Consider the following 22137-nt stretch of genomic DNA (forward strand, 5'->3'; position numbering starts at 1 on the left):
TTTTAAAGAAAAATATGTGTATTAAAAATCTGATTTTTATAAATCATCCATTTTTATCCACCATGCTCTCAGTAGCATAAAAGTTTAAACAACAGACAAGTTCTTGAATTGTTTAATAAACTGGTAAAGGGAAGACAATTTAATTGTTTTCTTGTGTTTTTCAGTGAATGCTAAAATTTGATATATCTGACTTCCCAAATTCCAAAGCAAATATTCTCTTCCAGTTGAGATAGAGGACAAGTCTTTGTAATTTACTTTACAAGCAGTTCTTCTCCTTCCCTCTTAATCTAGCTCAGAGTTTACATGATATTAAAGAGTACAGACCTCTACCCTCTATAACGCAACCTGATATAACATGAGTGGCGCCTTAAAGGGTCCAAGGCTCCAGCTGCTGCGGGGATGCCCTGGCCCTTTAAATCACCGCTGGAGCCCTGCCGCCGCTATCCTAGGGCTGCGGCAACGGGACTCGCCAGCAATTTAAAAGGCCCAGACTCCCTGCAGTGGCCAGTGGCCAGAGCTCTTTAAATCACTGCTGGAGCCCTGCTGCTGCTACCCCGGGGCTGCAGCAGCGGGGCTTGGGTGGTGCTTTAAAAGATCCAGGGCTCTGGCTGCTGCGGAGAGCTCCAGGCCCTTTAAATCTCGCTGGAGCCCTGCCGCCCCTACCTCAGGGCTGTGGCAACGGAGCTCCACCGGTGATTTAAAAAGCCTGGGGCTCCCCACAACGGCTGGAGACCGGAGCTCTTTAAATCACAGCCAGAGCCCTGCTGCCCCTACCCCGATATAATGGGGTTTCAGCTATAACGCGGTAGGGATTTTTGGCTCCCCACAACTGTGTTATAGCGGGGTAGCAGCGTAAAGTATTTTAGTCCCTTTTGCCTGATTTTTCACCACACACTTCATTGCCCTGTTCCTACAGAGAAATCTGAAGTAAAATGTATACTAGGTTCAATATCCTTTGTTTCTCAACTTTGTGCTCTTTATCCATTTGTTGATTATCATTCCATGCTGGATAAAGGATACCACTCTTACAATCCTACTAGTTGTGGCCAGGAAAAACAGTCAGCAAGAACAATCAAGCAAAAAACCCAAAACAAAACAAAAACAAAACATACAATAAAACCCACCAAACATCTCTCAGGCCTTCGTTATATATCACAATCCCAACAAAATCAGTAAACAAGCAAGGAGGAATCAGCATATTGAGATGTCCTTCCTACATAAAGATAGCATATTACTTACCTTGGAAATCTTCAGAATTCAGTAGGGTACCATTCTACTCTTGCTTTCACAACAATTATGGAATTATTAATAAAAAGTGTATACCAGTCAAGACAATCAAATTCTCTCACTACAAGAGCCATGGGCAATGTTTCATAGCTATGATATTCGCTACTTCTAGGAGAATTCAAACGTGCATCATTATATACATGCATCTGTTTAGACATATCTGTTACTTCCTTGGATGAATTCTAAGATGACTCAAGAACCTCAGAGTTACATACAAACACTAATCACATAGCTTTATGGCAAATAAGATCAGATATACAGGCATGAATATAGAACAAAAATTATGGAATGAGGCATTTCAGTTCAAATTGATTCTTTATTAAGATGTGAAAATACTATATTTTTGCAAGTGATATTAATAAATAAAAATACTTAGTAAAGAACTTTTATTTATGTTAAGTGACTAGTTACAGCTATGGAGCATCTCACTCCAATTAAGTTCAAGACAACAATCATGCAGATTGGCAATGAAAAAGCAATATAAACAATGTTTTATTCATTTTGTGCAATCTTAGTATACAATTTTGATGCTATCTTCTTCTAAATCAGTTCACATAGATTGAAATGCAATTTCAAAACAAACTTTAAGGGGCATATTCTACTCCTATTCCACACATGGAGTTATGTATAGCATAAGTCCATGAATGGATAGTGTAGTTAAACATTAAAAAAGAAAAAAAATCATAATCTCCAGATATTTAACAAAAAGTCTATGAACATTACAAAAGAAAATGTCACACCACTGTGTTCTCAAAACAGAAATGTTACCATTATATTAAATTTAATATTTAATATATATGTTACCATTATATTAAATGTAATATTTGTCTTTATAATTAAAGAATTATGTCTGAGGACACCACTTTTTAAAAAATATTTGTATATCTAAGAAAGTCAGACCTTACATTTACATATCTCAAGTTCCCATTTAGATACAGCTTTCTTTTATAATAAGTTTCTGCCTTGAGACTATATCCTTTATTGGAAATTTAAAAACAAAAAATGAAAATTAACTTCTCAGTTAAGCTGTGCATCACAAATATATCATCATGGTGAAATACAGGCACTTAACAGTATAATGTGCAAGGCATAACTTTTACTGGTAACAGTATAAACGGAGCTTCCACTGGAGGAAAAAATGGCATCCGTGACTCTCCTCCTCCAATCAAACACTGAGGGTTCCAAATAGATTTGCTTCAATCCCTTTTTGTTAGCACTAACTACCAACATGCCACACTTTTGCTCCAGCTCTATAAATGCTTTCCATAAACTGTAGAACAGAGCATCCTTTTAGCAAGGATTTTCTGTACTCATGCCCAGGACAGAAGTTTGTATAAACCTGTTTCTTGCCTAAGGTGAATTTGTATTTTTCCTAATGGGGCCAAATAATAATACATAACTCGTATACAGCATAACGTAACTCCAACCCTTTCTCCTCTATTAATTTTTGTATTAAAAAATTTACAAACCAAAAGACCCAGTTTTGCAGCAGCCAACCATTGCTGTTCCTTTATATAATTTTAAAATAGTGTCTCATAACGTTCTATTTTTAAAAAAGACATGCTTTGACACACTGTTTCCCTACAGACAGATCTATATAGCAGAGACTTCACTGATTTCAAATGAATATCCATTTGGATATTGCAAACCAGGAGCACATACATATGTGTATGTCTTGGGGGGCAAATGCGGCAGTGGAAAGAGAGGCAACAGCAAAAACATTTTAAGAAAATTGCAGCTATCCTTTTTGGTTAGCAGAGACGTCATGTGAGAAATATTTATACAACACGACATGCTTGGCATTTTAACAATACATTTTAATTTCTTATAAAGGTTTTGATTTTATCTGAAATGGGTATTTGAGCTTCCTACTAATGGTGGTCATATTGCTATAGAATATATAATATAGAAAGAGTTATGAATGACATATGTTATACTCTATCTAATTTGTAACTATAATACCAGTTTAACATTCAGGAGAGAAAAATCCTAACATCTGTATTTGATGAAACATTAGGGTTTTTTCCCCCTAAATGTTAAAATAGCATTTATACAATATATATAGAACAAAATGGAAACTGATTTTAGATCGGATGTTGGACATACTGCTAATTATGTCATTAAAATAATGGCATGTTATAAAGAGGCACTTTTAGTGTTTTATATAAATCTCACATCTCTAGTGTAAAGTTTCATGTTTCGCCCCTTTTCACTAAAAATAAAAGTATCAGTAGCAAACAAGATGGAGCCTTATAACAAAAAACATTAAAACTTGTGTGTGAGAGAATCTACTTGCAATTGCTTAGCTATACTGGAAATGCCAAAAGGCATCATCAGAGCCTTTCTTACCAAAAAATAAACATAGGACCAAGATTAAACAATTTGAAGGAGAAGAAGGACCAGCTTTTGTAAAAACAAGAACCTTCCACCACCTCCATGAGAAACAATATATCCCTAGATTGAAGGGTAAGGGTTTTGAATATTGAATTCCCCTTAAATCCAACTGTAATGTCTGCTTTCCTGATGTTTAATATGTTTTTTACATTTTATTTTTAGCATGACAAATTTGTTTTTAAAAACTGCCAACTTTTCACAACAATAAGGACCATTCAGTATAAACTTCGGAAGACTCATTTGGTGTTCTCACATTTCACGTACTATACATAGCACATTGTGAAAATTTAGCATCTTGTATGGACAAACCAGAAAAGCATGTGCTCATGCTGAAGTTCTGAAAAACAGTGTACCAAATGGAAGCATTGTTGTGGCAAGCTGCAGATCGGCACTGTTACTTAAAGAGACAGAATTAAAAATAAAATCTTGAGTGATCCTTAAGAATCAGAAACCCCAGGACCCCAGGCTCATGGAAGTTCCTACATAAGGCAGTGAAAATTTACAACCTGTATTTTACATTCACTAAGGAATTACTTGTTTTCTTTTTTTTGGTAAAACCAACAGCCAAACATACTGCAGAGCCTGAATATGAAATATAGGCACACAAATAGGTTCTCCATCTTTTTAGTGTGGAAAACCTGACTAACAATGTAATAAGAAAATGTGAGAAAAAATCTAACAATTCGAATAAAACAAAGTACTGTATAAAGGTGCAATATTGAGCAGATTTAATTTTGGTTTAAATACACATGTAAATCATGGAACTTTTCTATTCTTATTTGTAAAGTATTTCACATTATCAGTGTCATTCTAGTTCTTCCCAGTTATCAGTAAGGTTACCTTTGCTCTGTCTTCTAATACTAACCAGCTTTCCTGCTGATTTGATACTCCACCTGGAACTGTTTCCTGAGCTGGCCAGGTTTGTGTATTTTGTGGAGCCTTTGGTCTCATCTTCCCAGCCTGCCCAGGATGGATAGTCACTTAAAGTATTTCCTGCATCACTGATGGGGTCTCCAGCAGTAATCTGTGGTGGTTCCCACCCTTCAATCTGATCTGGTTTCCTGCTTTGGGTGTTCTGTTTTATTGCCAAACTGTCCCAAAATCCAGATTTCTTTTCTGACTTCACATCTTCTTTTAATTTTAAATTAGTTCTAGAGAATAACAAAAATGTGTTATTTAAAATATTGATGTTTCTCCCCATTAAAAACATCAAACTCTCTTTAGAGGACATACTTATTCAAGATAGCAAAAGATAAACTTTCCTAAACTGGTTCTGCCAAAGCAACTCACAAAAACAGAAGATTTGCCTAAGTGTAAGATATTTTTTTTAAAAACTGAATAGCTTTTTATAAAATCCTCTCTGTTTCATACAAAGCTCCCACAAAATAAATATCTAAATATGTAACAAATCTTTGTATCATTAAATTATGTATAATTGTTATATGGGACTTCATTCCTCTACTATATTTTCATATCTCCAGCTACAAAGAAGGATATGTTTGCAACACGCTTGACTGAGAGTGTGGAAAATTCAAAGCTATTCTTGCAATTTTTTTCTTTTGAACAAAAGGAGAATATTTTTAACACCACACAAACAAATCAAATCTCTATATTTTTTTCAGTAGAAAGAAGTCTGGCGATGATTTTCACACACTGAAGAAGAGATTAGCCCTGCAAGTTGTTCTGCACAAGTTGGCCCCTCTGTCTGTGTTACGCTTCCAAGAAGTCAACGGACGTGCACAAGTCTCCCAATATGAACAACTTGCAGGATCTGTGCCCTGGGAGATCATGAACAAAATTGTAAAAATAAAGAGCAAACACACACAACCACAAAAACTTTTCAAGCTGACTGAGGAATACAATAAATTAGATATGAGAAAAGGAGGAAAGAGACAAGAGTTTTCCTAGTTTCCAAAGAAATACTCTGACCAAAAAAAAAAAAAAAACCAACGCCATCAATATGAGCATTTGAAATATTTTGTGCTACATTTCATTATCTTTATTCATAAGGAATAGTATTCATTAGTCTATGAATGATCACATTGCAATTAGTGGAATCACTTGTTAAGTAAGGTGCTACTCAACCTGACACTCTGTACCCCTTTGTACTTAATGCCCTAACTTACCCTTGCACTAAACCAAAGTTTGTATGTTTTTTTTAAACGGAGCCAAGTTTTGAGAAGTTAAATTTTGTTTGCAACCAAGTTCTAAAGATTTTTTAAAGCGTGTTTATAACCATCAATGTTTGAAGAATATATTGCACCCTAAAAATAATTTGTTCCAGTTTTCTTTGAGCAGTTCATAGAGAAACATTCAATTATCTAAACTACTTTGTTCAACTTAACACATGCATACGAAGTTCTGTAATTTCATTTCTCTAATTAAGCAAAATGTACAATGGTCATTCATAATACTAATGTAATTGTTACAATTCCAAGTGATAGACTTGTCCTCCAGAAATAGCAACAAGGTCATGCAGTAATTCTTATATGTTAAAATTCTGTTTGCAGTTTATCCAAAACTGAGCATGAAGACACATTCACTAAAGTTAAGGTGTCAGCCCATGATGGTGACCAGGCCATGCTAACATATACAGGCTTCATTACTGTCAGCTTCAGAAAGAGCAGCTTGCCAGACTTTTGGTCCCAAGCAAGGTACAGTGATATGATAATCTAGAACAAACTATGTGGGTGAATGCAAGACAAATTAGGTGTTATAAACCATAAAAAGACACAATTCAACCAGATCTTATTACATTATTTTTGAATTATGCTTAATAACATTATAACATACATTAAAACATACATTAAGACAATTAGGCAAATCTACCCCAGTGGTAAAAGGAAATGAATTATGAAAATGTTTATCATTTGCCAACCAGCTTTAGTATTCAGTCACTGTAATGCTAAGTTTCATACATCAATTGTCACCCTGACAGGTTATGTCCAAAAATATTTAATGTGCATTGCAATGCTTTTATAGGTACCAGCTTTCCTGAAAAGATTTGTAGTATATTGGCCGCAATGCATTGCCATAAAAATCACCTTATGAAATCTCTGCTCTCTCTTTTAAAAAAAACAGGGACTTTATACAGGGTACCTGAAATACTAATTTAGATTTTAAGCTATGTATAGGTTAATAAACTTAATATTTGCAGAGTGCAGCATTTAAAATGCAAAATGTCAAGTGTTTATACAAGTAAGTTTGTATATAATTAAATAGTAAGACACAGAAGATCGGGTACTAATGCTGATACATACATAACCTTCGATGTGCAATGAGTTATGAAGTGAAGCAGATTCAAAGTTTCCATTACTCACTAATAATGCACAGTCAAATGTCCTTATTGCAGTTAAAGTACCCATTGAATATAGTTGGGGAAGAGGGGGTTAAAGATGAAAATGCTTAATTTCAGCTTGCAACCTCTGAAATAGGGAAATTGTTAATATCCCAATTAAATAGAAGTGACTGAATATCAGTACTTTAAGAAATCTTTCCTCTGTTATTAAAACCAAAAATCTGTTTTGGCTATTTTAATCTCATAGACTCTTTTAAAGTCAGAAGGGACCATCATGAGCTATTTTAATCTCATAGGCTCATAGATTTTAAGGTCAGAATAATCTAGTCTGACCTCCTAGACCTTGCAGACCACAGAACCGTACCCACTCACTTCTGTAACAGACCCCTAACATCTCTGGCTGAGTTACTGAAGTCCTCAAATCATTATTTAAATATTTCAAGCTACAGATAATCCACCATTTACAGTACTTTAAACCTGCAAGTGGCCGGTGCCCCATGTTGCAGATGAAGGCGAAACACCCTCAGGGTCTCTGCCAATCTGATCCAATGGAAAATTCCTTTCCAATCCCAAATCTAATTAGACCCAGTCTTAGATTTCCCAGTGATTTCCTCATTTTTCATGGCTAGATCACTTAGTTTCATTTTCTATAAAATAATAATAAAAAAAATCAAGAACTGTTTACAACAAAATTAACCTTAAGGTGCATTTGTACTCTGAAAACTGATTAAAAATGACAATGTTTTCCCACCTTTACAGAGTCTCAATTTCCATATCATGTGTGCTTGCTTTACAAGTCAGAAGATATTATGCAACTGACAATTCTACAAACTCAGCCTGAGAATCTGGACTTAAACTGGGTTCTTCCCTTTTCACATTAGCATTCCGTATGTAACCTGGGCTCAAAGTGACTGTGTAACTATTGTCTTCAGGTGTAACTTGATTGGCCGTGTCACTGGAGCTTAGAAAACTATACTAAACAAAGCAGAAGAGCAAGAGAAAGTTGGATTCTTTCTAAGATGTGCTTGTTCTGGAGTGTTATTAAGAATACAAGTAATCAAAACTTTTTTTTGTTGTTAAACTGCATCTTTGTATGCACGGAACAGATATGACAGATTAGAAAGTATCACTTTACACAGTCCCTTTTCAATATCCAACCACACTTTAAGGACTTATTTGAGAGGGTTTTTGTTTTGTTTTTGTGGTTTTTAAAAACTAAGTAATAGTGGCTTAAAATTTCAGAGTGCTGCTATTGATTATCCAGCACTTCACTTGCACTCCAATTAGTTACTTAATTTTGATTTATACAGAAAAATCAGTCATAAGTATTAAAAGAAGCTTTGACTGATTTTTTCTCTACAAAATGAAATTTAGTTGAATCAGAGGAGGAATTACAGTGCAATAGATATTATGCATATAGTACTGATCACAGTTTAAAGTGCCAAATTATACCTAAGAGGGGAAAAAATCCAAAACTTTTAATTACTTTCTAAAATAAAAGGCTGTTATTCCAACTACATTTATTGTGGCTGTCCCCCGGTACGTACAGGAGATTGCCCAGCCTAGTAGAGCAGACTCTACACATTTTAAGTTCAAAGCTTAAATAAGAGATCAAATCTGAAGAATGCAAATTTAATAGTTTCAAAAATATAACCATTTAGCTTTCAGAAACTTTCAATAGATTAGTAATTTTTTTTCTAAATTGGTTCTTTAGGTCCTACTTTTACTAACTCCAGTGATCCTGCAGCCATTATCCTCAGCTTGTTGATTTTCTAATTCATTTGCCACTACGTTTTACTTACCCTTTTGATTTTGGAGCCTTGCATCCTGCTAGCAATTGTTGTTCATCGTCTTTACTGAACATAGAGGTCACTTCTTTCCAACCCCAAAAACTTGCACTCTGAACCTACACAAGGTAGTAAAAATACCAGTGAAAATGCATTACAAACTTACTCCCAGGGCTTGAAAAGCTCACACCCTATGGCAAGTATAAATTAATCTTTTCCCAGGCAGTTACCTTCAGTTTACACAGAATGTCTTTCCCCTCCTTCCTCCCACCTCTCAATCATCCTTCTGAGAGAAAGACATTTCTTAAAGACATATCCTGGGCCAGATTCACTGATCCATTAAAGCTACTTTGCACCTTAAAACCAGCTGAGCTGGCCAGTGAGGACAAAAGTAGTGGCTCCTATGACCCTCTGTGACAGACTCAGTCACAGAGATCCCCTTGGGACTGCCACTTGATATGCTGAAATTATCTCTGAGCCCGTTTCCCCTGCCAGCTTGGGACTCCAGAACCCTGCCTTGTTGAGCCAGGCACGCTAGCCTGCTGCAACGCAGACCCAGGGTCTGGGCCACACTCCCAAAGCTGCAGACTTTAACCAAAAACAGCTCAGCAGGTTACCTTTCTCCAGCACCCAGACACTCAGTTCCCAATGGGATCCAAACTCCCAGAAAAATCCATTTTACTCTGTATAAAGCTTATACAGAGTAAATTCATAAATTGTACGCCCTTTATATCACTGATAGAGAGATCTGAACAGCTGTTTGCTCCCCCAGGTATTAATCACTTACTCTGGGTTTATTAATAAACCAAAGTGATTCTATTAAGTATAAAAAGTAGGTTTTAAGAGGTTTCAAGTAGTAACAGACAGAACAAAGCAAGTCACCAAGCAAAATGAAACAAAACATGCAAGTCTAAGCCTAATACATTAAGAAACTGATTACAGGTAATATCTCACCTTTTAGAAATGTTCCAATAAGTTTCTTTCAAAGACTAGACTCCTTCCTAGTCTGGACCCAATCCTTTCCCCAGTACAGTCCTTGTTAGTTCCAGCAGGTGGTATTTCAGATGGTAAGCCGGGGTTTTCTCATGACTGGCAGCCCCTTTTGTCCTGCTCCACCCCCTTTTATAGCTCTGGCACAAGGCAGGAATCTTTTGGCTCTCTGGGTCCCCACCCTACCTTCTAAATGGAAAAATACTAGATTTAAGATGGATTTCATTATCAGGTGACATGGTCACATGTCACTATAAGACCCCTTGTCTCCATTCTTCCTGGGTTGGCCCACACATACACAGGAAGGCTTTCAAATAACTACGGCCATTTACAATTGATTGTTTCTGGAACACCCTAAATGGCCTCCACTTAATATGTTTACATCAGTGATACAAGTTTATACCTTATTCTCCTAACCCCAGATATAGAAATAATACATTCAAACAAATAGGATGAACACATTTTGTAGATTACATGTTTTCTAATGACACCATACAAGGGGTTTTAGCATAAAGCATATTCCAGTTATGTCATATTCATAAGCATATTTCCATAAAATATATGGAGTGCAACGTCACAGCCTCCATCCTGCTTCTCTTTTTCTGGCACAATGAGAGCGCCTAGAGTGTCTCTATATCCGGGCATTCACAGCTACCAGACCCCTTTTTTGGGACCTGAAGCTCTTTTATGCCAGAGACATAGCCCAGCAGTCTCATGGCCTTAGGATCTGGGGAATACAAAGACAGTTTAAAGCCACCTCTGTTAACTTTTCTCCATCTGTGCTGTGGTCCTGCACAGATACAACAAAGAATGGCTCTTAACCCTTTGGTTGTGAAGATAATCTTCCAAACATGACCACTGTGTCTTCCCAAGTCTGCAGACAGACAGCTCCAGGACTTCTGCCCCTATTCAGAGCTTTCCTGAGCTGGAATATAGTAAAAACTGACTAGTCCTCTTAGTTTTCACTGCTACATTTTAAAATCCTGTGGCCAGCAATGAAATGGACATGAATCGGGTTATTTTCACTCTGCTGTGGCTGCTTGGGAAAGCCCTTAAACATCAATGGAGGAAGACGCTGGAGTTATTCACTGAGGAGGGCACAAAAAACAGAGGTCATGTAAACAGCAAAGTAGAGGAGCAGAGACAACCTGTGCGCAGAAGCCAGGAGACTCTGTGGTTATAGGTTTATGGGAAGAGAGAGAGAATCATCTTCCCTTGCAGTAGCCAGAGGAGATTTGGAGGGAGCTTCAAATTTAGTCCACATCTAACTAGTCAGACGTAGCTACAAAACAGACTCTAAACAGAATTCAAGAACAACACTCTAGTAGGAGTCCCAGCATACTCCTTTTCTCAGAAGAATGGAAGGGATCTCTCCCAGATATCATCAGTCCCATTTTTCCATACTGGTCTTTGGGAGCAGATTTAGTCCTCTGGCTACAAGAAACCTGGCACATCTTCCAGTCCTATGTGGGAGTGCACAAGGGTACACAGATGAATGTGAAGAGGTGGGTAAGAAAGACTGGAATAAGTGTGAGTGAAGGGGAAAAAATACAGGAAACAAGGTGTGATACTGTATGGAATCTGTGGGACACTTGAGGATATTATGACTATCAATACTGTAAAACTGTAATGAGTTGTTCCAGATAGGCCATGTAAGGTATCTGCAAAAATGTTATAATTTGCCAAATATTATAATCTCATTTATGTGTTTGTATCACCTTTGTATTATGAGTTAAAGAGATGTCTGTATTTCAAACTTGTACTATGCTTCTGGGTAACACCCTGCAGACCGTTTGGCATCAGCACTGCCTAGCCTGCTTAATGGCTCATTAAGGCCCATCAGCTATAAAACTAGACTGAAGAATTTGTGGATCTAAATACGGAGGAGGCCTGGAATTACTTCAAGTCAAAGTTGCAGAAACTATCAGAAGCCTGCAACCCAAGAAAGCGGAAAAAATTCATAGGCAGGAGTTGTAGACCAAGCTGGATGAGCAAGCTTCTCAGAGAAGTGATTAAGAAAAAGCAGAAAGCCTACAAGGAGTGGAAGATGGGAGGGATCAGCAAGGAAAGCTACCTTATTGAGGTCAGAACATACAGGGCTAAAGTGAGAAAGGTGAAAAGCAATGTAGCCAGGGACCTTGCAAAGGTAATTAAAACCAATATTAAAAGGTTCTATAGCCATATAAATAAGAAGGAAACAAAGAAAGAAGAAGTGGGAGCACTAAACACTGAGGATGGAGTGGAGGTTACGGATAATCCAGGCATGGCCCATATCTAAATAAATTCTTTGCCTCTGTCTTTACTGAGGCTAATGAGGAGCTTAGGGATAATGGCAGGATGACGAATGAGAATGAGGACATGGAGGTAGATATTACCACATCCAAGGTAGAAGCCAAACTCAAACATCTTAATGGGATAAATCAAGGGGGCCTCAGAAATCTCATCCAGGAACAGTAAAGGAACTGGCTTGAATGGCAAGCTTGCAAGAATTTTCCTCTGTACCATATGACTGGAGACTGCTACATAGCTCTTATTATAGACAGGAAAAAAGTGATTCGGGTACTACAGGCTGTTAGTTTGACATACTGTAGTATACAAGGGCCTTGGGAAAAAGTCTGAGGAGAAACATGGTTTTCCCAAAGGGTAGATATGCCACCAACCGGAATTCTTCCTTCTTTGAGAAGGTAACAGACTTTTTAAAGAAAGAGAAATGCAGTAGATCTAATTTACCTTGATTTCAGTAAGATTTCCACTCCATTGCATTAATACGGTTTCACCACAGGATTATTAGTTAAATTGAAAAGAAAATGAGGATGATAGAAAATTGAAAGGTGGATAAGATACAGGTTATAAAACGGGCTAGACTAAAAAGGTCATAACTGAAAATGTGAACTCTCAGGCTGGAGGGAGGTTTCTAGTGAAGTTCCTCAGGATCGGTTTTTTTGGACCAATCTTTTTATTATTGACCTTGGCACAAAAAGTGGAAGTGTGCTAATAAGTTTGCGGATGATACAAAGCTGGGAGTATTGCAATACAGTGAAGGACTGGATATCATAACAGGAAGACCTGGATGACCTTGTAAACTGGATTAAGAGTAATAGGTGAAATTTATAGTGAAAAGTACAAGGTCATGCATTTAGAGATAATAACAAGAATTTTTGTTATAGCTGAGGACTCATCAGTTGGAAGTAACAGACGAGGAAGGTGTCATAAGTAGATAGGTAAGGTAAGGGTTAATTTTCTTTCCCCTGTAAAGGGGAACAAAGAGAAACAAACACTGACCAGAGGACCAAAATCAGAGAACTGGATTGTTTAAATTCAGGGGCGGAATTTGTATACTCGGGGTCTTTGTTGTTTTCTCGGCTATGGGTAAACAAGTTTTCTTCTAACTCCATCTTATCTCAAATATTCTACTAAAAGTCTGTGAGTACAAAGGGAAAACAAAGTAATTCGGCTATGAGAGAGCTTTGTGTTGTAGTACAGATGTGGATTGCTGTGTCTTTGTTGTTTTCTCCTCGCTGTGAGAAAACAATGCTTTTTGCTTCTAACTACCCTGCTTTTCAAACCCTTCTCCTAAACTTCTGTGAGTAAAAAGGAAGCAAAATAATTCGGCTATGAGGAGTTTTGTGTTGTATTTACATGTATGTGATTGCTGGTCTATTTAATTGGCTATTTTTTAAAATCAGACTGGTTATTCAGATTTTCTAAGTAGGAGCCTGTATAAATGTTTATGCAAGTTAGTAGTCTGTATTGTCTCTTTTTCTATATAAAGCTTTCTTTCTTTTTCAAAGACTTGTGGAAATCTTTTTCTAGTAAGACAAACCAAGCTGTTGGTATTTTGCATCTCATTGTTCCTGAGGGAATAGAAACGCTTATCTCTTGGAAGCAGAAAAACAGGTTTCTTGGTACCGCGCAAGCTAGACCAGAGGAAAGCCTGGGAAGGGGGGAAGGGGTTTATCTCTCCTGGCTTCTCTGAGACTCAGAGAAACAGGTTATCTGGAGGTCCCCCAGGGGAGGGTTGGGGACACCAGAGAGAGGAAGGGGGTCAGGCCCTATCAATTCCTGACCTGGTGGCGCCTATCAGATCTAAGCTGGAGATTAAGCTTAGAGGACTTCATGCTAGTACACTAATATTTGAACTCTAAGTTCAAATCGAGGAATTATACTATGACAGAGGACCTTGGAGTATTGGTTGACTCACAGGATGACTATGAGCTGCCAATGTGATATGAAACATGAAAAAAGGTAATATGGTCTTGGATGCATCAGGTGAGGTATTTCCAGTAGAGATAAGAGGTGTTAGTACCGTATTATAACATGGCACTGGTGAGACCTCATCTGGAATACTGTGTGCAGTTCTGGTCTCCCATGTTTAAGAAGGATGAATTCAAACTGGAACAGGTACAGGAAAGGGCTACTAGAATGATCCGAGGAATGGAAAACCTGTCTTATGAAAGGAGACAAAGAGCTTGGCTTGTTTAGTCTAACCAAAAGAAGGCTAAGGGGGAGATATGATTGCTCTCTATAAATATACTACAGGGATAAATACCAGAGAGGTAGAGGAGTTATTTAAGCTCAGTACCAATGTGGACACAAGAACAAATGTATATAAATTTGCCATCAGAAGACTTGAAATTAGATGAAGGTTTCTAACCATCAGAGGAGTGAAGTTCTGGAACAGCCCTCTAAGGGGAGCAGTGAGGGCAAAAGACATATCTGGCTTCAAGACTAATCTTGATAAGTTTATGGAGGGGATGGTATGATGCTATAGCCTAATTTTGGCAATTAATTGATCTTTGACTATTAGCGGTAAATAGTCCCAATGGCCTGTGATGGGATGTTAGATGGGATGGGATCTGAGTTACTACAGAAAATTCTTTCCTGGGTGTCTGGCTGATGAGTCTTGCCCACATGCTCAGGGTTTACCTGATCGCCATGTTTGGGGTCGGGAAGGAATTTTCCTCTAGGGCAGATTGGCAGAGGCCCTGGGGGTTTTTCGCCTTCCTCTGCAGCATGAGGGGCACAGGTCAGGTCACTTGCTGGAGGATTCTCTGCACCTTGAAGTCTTTAAACCATGATTTGAGGACTTTAATAGCTCGGACATAGGTTAGGGGTTTATTACAGGAGTGAGTGGGTGAGATTCTGTGGCCTGAGTTGTGCAGGAGGTCAGACTAGACTATCATAATGGTCCCTTCTGACCTTAAAGTCTATGACTCTAATTGACCCATTGAAAGAAGTAAGATACACCTTATGCCTCAGCAAAACATGCAAGGGCAAGCCTATGGACAGAACTCTATAAGGCTTTCAAGCCATGTGCTGGGCAGCTTGTGCGTGAAACAAAGGAAGCACAGGCCACATGGCAAAAGACCATAAAAGGCAGCTGCATCTTCTCCATTTGTCTTCAATTCTGCTTCTTACCTCTGGAGAACTTTGCTACAAACTGAAGCTCTGAACAAAGGACTGCATGACCCATCCAAGCTGTGAATGTATTCCAGAGGGAATTTCAAGCCAGCAAATTCACCAACACTGCTAGGACTTTGAAGTCTTTGTATGTATGTGACTGTTTTACCATTTAACATCTCTCTTTTTCTTCTCTCTTTTTTCTTTATAATAAACCTTTAGTTTTAGATACTAAAGGATTGGCTGGCAGCATGTTATTTTGGGTAAGATCCAAACCTATATTGACCTGGTAATGTGGGTGACCCTTTGAGGTCAGAAGAACATTTTGTATATGTGAGCAGTGTGTTTAAAACAACTTCTCACTTTACTGGACCTATGTGGTGACTGGAAGCCAGAGAACTGGAATTCAGTAAAGGGGTCTGTGTGGTTTCTTTTTTTTGCTTCTTGATAATCAGTGTGGGGAATCAGAAGCAGAGCTGGTGACTGGCTGAGGAGAATAACTTCAGTGTTACCCACCACTTTTGGAAGTATCTGCTTCGCTTTTGCGACCTGCCCTAACCTTGGCATTTCCCCTGACGGCTGCCCTAGGCACCCCAAGTCACACAAGGTAGAAAACAAAATGTCAGAGAAGGGAGAAAGAAAATTATTACATAACCCTTTATCTTTTATAATATGACCTAATAATAGGCAAATGGCAGTCTAACCCATATGAAATCATGCAATCCAGCCTAAATTACAAGTGTCTTAACGAGGAAGTGTAGGGATTAAAACAAGAATTTTGCAGACTTAGCTTCAAACTCACCTCTTATCAGCACTATTCCTTAATTTAGAATTGAGATGTGCAGCTGCAACTTCTGCATTCCTAACCTGCCTTGCACTGTTTTGAGAACTCCTCCAGTAATGTCTCTAGCATGATAACCCAGACCAAAGAACACAATGTTCTGAAGTTGTAATTTTCCCAGTGAAAGCCTGGTAATCTCTTGTGTGTTTTATATTCAGTTTAAAATATCTAAATTAATTTCACTGAACTTGATACCAATTTAAAGATCTACATTTGGAATAATTAACAGGTCTAGTACTCCAAACCAATAAAATGTATAGGTCTGCAGATGCACTTTAGAGAAAGATTGAACAGCCAATCTGTCATGGTGTTATTCAATAAGAATATAATATCCTTTTCAGAGAGCTATTCCTTCAAAACATAGCAATTTACATATTTACAAAAAAAAAAGGGGGGTGCCTTCAACACAAGCCTGTGCTCTTGGCAGATATACAGCTATGGTAATAGTTCTGTAGCAGAAGTCTTTCCAAAATTATTTACTATACTTCCTACCCCTTAATGGAAACTTCTAAAACTTATTCAGAATTTCCAAATTTAAAACTTCTAGTTCAATTTATAGGAGGGTCTTAATATCCAAAGCAGCATGAATACAACTTTTACTGAAAGTTAAACATGCTGTACATCATCTTTGACTAGGACCTCTCTCTGGGTCCTCACACCCAGCCTATGTCTAAATCTGGCAGATAGAATGGATAGAAATTCCATATTTAAATAATAAGAATATACTACCAACCACCATATCAGGATGTGATGGTGACTGTGAAATGCTCCAGGAGATTAGAGAGGCTATAAAAATTGAAAACTCAATAACAATGGGGGATTTCAACTGTCCTCATATTGACTGGATACAAGTCACCTCTGGACAAGATGCAGGACTAATATTTCTAGACACCATTAATGACTACTTCTTGGAGAAACTGGTCCTGGAACTCACAAAAGGAGAGGCAATTCTTGATGTATTCCTAAGTAGAGCACAGGATCTGGTTCAAGAGGTGAATATATCTGAACCATTTTGTAATAGCAACCATAATATAATTAAATTTAAAATCTTTATGGGAGGGGATGTCAAAGAGGTCAACCACAGTAGCATTTAACTTCAGAAAGGGGAACTAGACAAAAATGAGGAAGCAAGTTAAACAGAAGTTAAAAGGTACAGTCACAAAAGTGAAATGTCTGCAAGCTGCATGGAAAATTCTTAAAAACATCATTAGAGAGACTCAAACAAAATATATATCCCCAAATTAAAAAACAATAATAAGAGAACCATGGCTAAACAACAAAGTAAAAGAAGTGATTAGAGGCAAAAAGGCATCCTTTAAAAATTGGAATTAAAATGCTACTGAGGAAAAAAGGAAGAATCACAAACTCTGGCAAGTGTACAAATATAATTAGGAAGGCCAAAAAAGAATTTGAAGAGCAACTAGCCAAAGATTAAAAAACTAACAGCATTTATACATTTAAAATATATATATAAAAGAGTACATCAGAAGCAGGAGACCTACCAAATAATCAGTGGGGCCACTGCACATTTGAGGTGCTAAAGCAGCTCTCAAGGAAGAAAAGGCCATTGCAGAGAACCTAAATGAATTCTTTGCATCAGTATACAGTGCAGAGGGTGTGAGGGAAAATCCTACATCTGAGCCATTTCTTTTAGGTGACAAATCTGAGGAACTGTCCCAGATTGAAGTGTCAATAGAGAAGGTTTTGGAACAAACTAATACATTAAACAGTATTATCTCAGGACCAGATGGGATTCACCCAAGAGTTCTGAAGGAACTCAACTATGCAACTGCAGAACTACTAGGTGTGGTATGTTACTTATCACTTAAATCAACTTCTCTGCTAGATGACTGGAGGATAGCTAATGTGACACTAATATTTTAAAAAAGCTTCAAAGGCAATCCTCGCAATTACAGGCTGGTAAGTCTAACTTCAGTCATGGGCAAATTGGTAGAAACTATAGTAAACTATAAAATTATGAAAACACATAGATGAATGCGATTTGTTGAGGGGAGGGGAAGAGGGAAGAGTCAACATGGAAATCACGCCTCACCAATCTACTAGAATTCTTTGAGGGGGTCAAACATGCGGACAAGGGTGATCCGGTGATTATAGTGTACTTGAACTTTCAGAAAGCCTTTAACAAGGTCCCTCACTAAAGGCTCTTAAGCAAAGTAAGCAGTCATGGGATAAGAGGGAAGGTCCTCTCATGGATCAGTAACTGTATAAATGATAGGAAACAAAGCATAGAAATAAATAGTCATTTTTCAGAATTGAGAGGGATAAAGAGTGGTGTCCCCCAGGGGTCTGTACTAGGACCAGTACTGTTCAACATATTCATAAATGATCTGGAAAAAGGAGTAAACAATGAGATCTACCACCCAATGAAGACAGAGGTAAGAGACCGTTTTCAGGCTCTCTGCATAGGTACTATGGCGGAGAATGGTTCGGGAGAGTCATCTGAGGGAAGCGATCAGAAGGAGACCCCATCAACCAGAAGGCATGGGATACATTGTCCTAGGGATGGGGGTTCCAGCACCACCACTTCCAAGAAGAGAAGACAGGTGATCGGGGACTTGCTTCTAAGGGGGACGGAGTCATCCATCCGCCATCCAGACCAGAAGCTGGAAGTGAACAACAGGGGATGGACCTCTCAATGACTGCCTGTTCTGTTCATTCCCTCTGAAGCACTAGGCATTGATCACTGTTGGAAGACAGGCTCTTAGGCTAGATAGACCATTGGTCTGACCCAGTAAGGATGTTCTTATGTGCTAATCATCTCTAAGACATATCTTTTCCTATACACACCACTAAAACTCTCATTCAAACTCTCACCATTTACATCTCAATTACTGCAACATCCTTCTTTTATCCTTCACAAATACAACCTTGCCCAGCTCATATCCATTTAGAATACTTCTGCAAAGATCATTTCCCTACCCCATCACTTTCACCATGTCACCTCTCTTTGCCAGTGTCCACTGCCCCTCCACCACCCACTATCACATCAAGCATAAGATGTTTGTTTTCATTTGCAAGACTCTTCCCAGCCTATCCCACCCTACCTATCATCTCTCATTAGTTATATAGAAGTCAACCCTCACCTACAATTGGGCCATGAGCTCAGCTTCTATTGCCCTTACTGACCCTCATATTTGGGAGGAGCTCCCGGTTAGAGTTACCACCTTTCTAATTGCTGGTAACCAGACCCCTGAGCCCTCTGCCTCCACCCCACCTCTTCCCCAGATGCCACCCTTCCCACCCTATTCCCCCAAAGCCCCGCCTCTGCTCTGCCTCTTCCCCCAAGACCCCATCCCCATTGCTCGCTCCTCTCTCCCCTCCCCAATGGATTGTCTCAAGGAGCCTGCCTGCAGGCAGGAGGCAGCCGCAGCTGAGCTGGGGCTGGCATGGGTTAATGACCCAGCGCCTCCCTCCTACTCCATGGTAACTGAACTTTTGGTTCAACTTCCATTTAAGGTCTCCAGGTTCCCTTTTTGACTGGACTTTCCAGTTCAAAAACAGGCACCTGGCAACTCTAAATGGCACCTGGACACAGAAGCCAAAAACTGGACTGTCTGAGTAGCAACCCTATTCCCAGTAAACATCTGCAATACTCAAGTATTAGAGGGGTAGCCATGTTAGTCTGGATCTGTAAAAGCCACAGAGTCCTGTGGCACCTTATAGACTAACAGACGTATTGGAGCATGAGCTTTCATGGGTGAATACCCACTTCGTCGGATGCATGTGATACTAACTCATGGTTCTCCTTAAAAACTCTCCTCAAAACTCTCCTTTGCCATGATGTCTACAAAAGACTTGACAACAGTTAGGATGCTGGTGCACTGAGACCACAGCCTATCACGCTGAACAACAGTGTCTTATAGTTTCCTCGTACCCCCCATCGGCCCCAAGATGTATCCATCTGTTTCTTTCTTGTCATGGCTTTGTAAGCTTCTTGGAGCAGGGAGAGTCTTTTTCTAGTGTGTCTGAACAGATCCTAGCAAAATGGGGACCTGCTCCATCACTAGAGTTCTTCGGTGCTACGATAATACAAATAAATAATAATAATAATAATAATAGTGTGAGTAAAAGTGGAATCCCTAAAAGCCATTAGGATTAAAAAGTTTCACACACACACACACACTTCATTTAATGACAGTTAAATTTGAATCAGGACACATCTCACCAATTCAAAACCTGAAAAGCATGGAAATAAATTAACCGTAAAGTCTCCTGTGTTCCTTAACATTTTCACATTGTCTACCTCTCGCTCAGTAAAATTCCCCAACCCTCCAGAAGACCTTCACTTTCAACTCCAACAAAAACCAAAAAACAATGCATACTTCAACTTCCTCAAACTCACACTTTAGCGCAGCACTTAACAGTGACCTCAAATGCTGTTGCACTGATGCTCTCTTCCCCATGTGCTGACTATTTTCTCCAAGCCCTTCCCACCCTTCCTTCATGCTCTTCCTCCCTCTCCTTTCCATTATTTCTCTGTTTAGCTAATTTCTTTCTAACATAACCTCACTGGAAGCACTGAAATAACAAACCAAAAAGTTGTGGAACTAACATGACATTTGCAACCAATTCATTGTGTATTCTGCTTGAAAGTTCTATCCCTTTCTCCTACCCTATGTATGACTTTTCTATTTACATTGTAAGTTCTTTGGGGCAGGACTGTCTCTTGTTCTGTGTCTGTACAGTGCCTATTACTCTGGGAGCCTGTTCTCAGTTGGATCCTGGACACCACTGTAACAAACATGATTCATAATTGTATCAACACATTCACTATCACACATTCCATTCATTTGGGAAGTTATTCCACCTTAACTTTGCTGAGATCATCATTAGAGTGGTGCACGCCCATCAGAGTATGACTAAATTGGAACACATACTGCTTTTCATATTTCTTGGAAGTAGAAATAGAAGGAATCTACAAGGCTTTTAATCTATCACATTATTTCCATTGTTTTCAGGTTCTGAGTTCATGGGTTGTGTCCTAATGCAACTTTAACTGTCACTAAATGAAGATGGTTTATGTTTATTTCTTAGGTGTTTTATACATAAGACATACATTCATTCATACACATGCACAGGCTTGAAGAACCTTAATAGATAGTTCCAGCGTCAGGAAGGTGAGAGGAGGAGTTGACAAATGACTGAAATGTGAAAACACCTGCATTTTAATGTGTCAAAGCCACAATTTACACATAATAGTTCTTAAAACTACCAATGTGTGTTACAGGGTGTTTTCTCGTTATGTGAATTAAATAAATCAGTTGTTTTTAAAAAGAACGTTATAAACAACATTTCTCACATAGGTCAATAGCAGGATTTGAACCATCAGACCAGAAGTCTACCATTTGACCCACAAAAGTAATTGCTAGTCTCTACTTAGTTCAGCCACTAGCACATAATTTTACGCACACTTTCCCAGTATATACATCTATTTTCTAGACAACAGTAGTATACTGAAAGTCAAAAATTCTTAGTTCAGTACCAGGAGAAGAGTGTGGTTTAATGGTTAGAGTCAAAACAACAAAATGTATTCAACTGCAGCTGGATAGCTAGGATTTGAGTCTATCACATTAAGGTCCCGGGTTTATCTGCAGTGACCTCATAGACTCATAGACTTATAGGTCAGAAGGGACCAATATGATCATCTAGTCTGACCTCCTGCACAAAGCAGGCCACAGACCCTACCCATCCACTTCTGTAACAACCCCTAACCTATGTCCGAGTTAATGAAGTCTTCAAATTGTGGTTTNGAGGATAGCTAATGTGACACTAATATTTTAAAAAAGCTTCAAAGGCAATCCTCGCAATTACAGGCTGGTAAGTCTAACTTCAGTCATGGGCAAATTGGTAGAAACTATAGTAAACTATAAAATTATGAAAACACATAGATGAATGCGATTTGTTGAGGGGAGGGGAAGAGGGAAGAGTCAACATGGAAATCACGCCTCACCAATCTACTAGAATTCTTTGAGGGGGTCAAACATGCGGACAAGGGTGATCCGGTGATTATAGTGTACTTGAACTTTCAGAAAGCCTTTAACAAGGTCCCTCACTAAAGGCTCTTAAGCAAAGTAAGCAGTCATGGGATAAGAGGGAAGGTCCTCTCATGGATCAGTAAC

At 38.5% G+C, this 22137-nt stretch overlaps 1 protein-coding gene across 3 annotated transcripts in view; it reads right to left on the minus strand.

The window, feature by feature from the left end:
• Nucleotides 1–1583: 1583 nt before the first annotated feature.
• The window catches only part of LOC116835954 (testis development-related protein), a 46970-nt gene continuing 26416 nt past the window's right edge, over nucleotides 1584–22137 (minus strand). For all 3 annotated transcript variants that reach the window (XM_075063701.1, XM_075063699.1, XM_075063700.1), the window contains 2 exons: nucleotides 8782–8885; nucleotides 1584–4832 (listed from right to left, as the gene is read on the minus strand). In XM_075063701.1, coding sequence (XP_074919802.1) covers nucleotides 4487–4832; nucleotides 8782–8885 — 450 coding nt within the window. In that variant the 3' untranslated portion in view covers nucleotides 1584–4486. The remainder of the gene's footprint in view (nucleotides 4833–8781; nucleotides 8886–22137) is intronic.

Source organism: Chelonoidis abingdonii, chromosome 3 (assembly GCF_003597395.2).
Source record: "Chelonoidis abingdonii isolate Lonesome George chromosome 3, CheloAbing_2.0, whole genome shotgun sequence".
NCBI lineage: Eukaryota > Metazoa > Chordata > Testudines > Testudinidae > Chelonoidis > Chelonoidis abingdonii.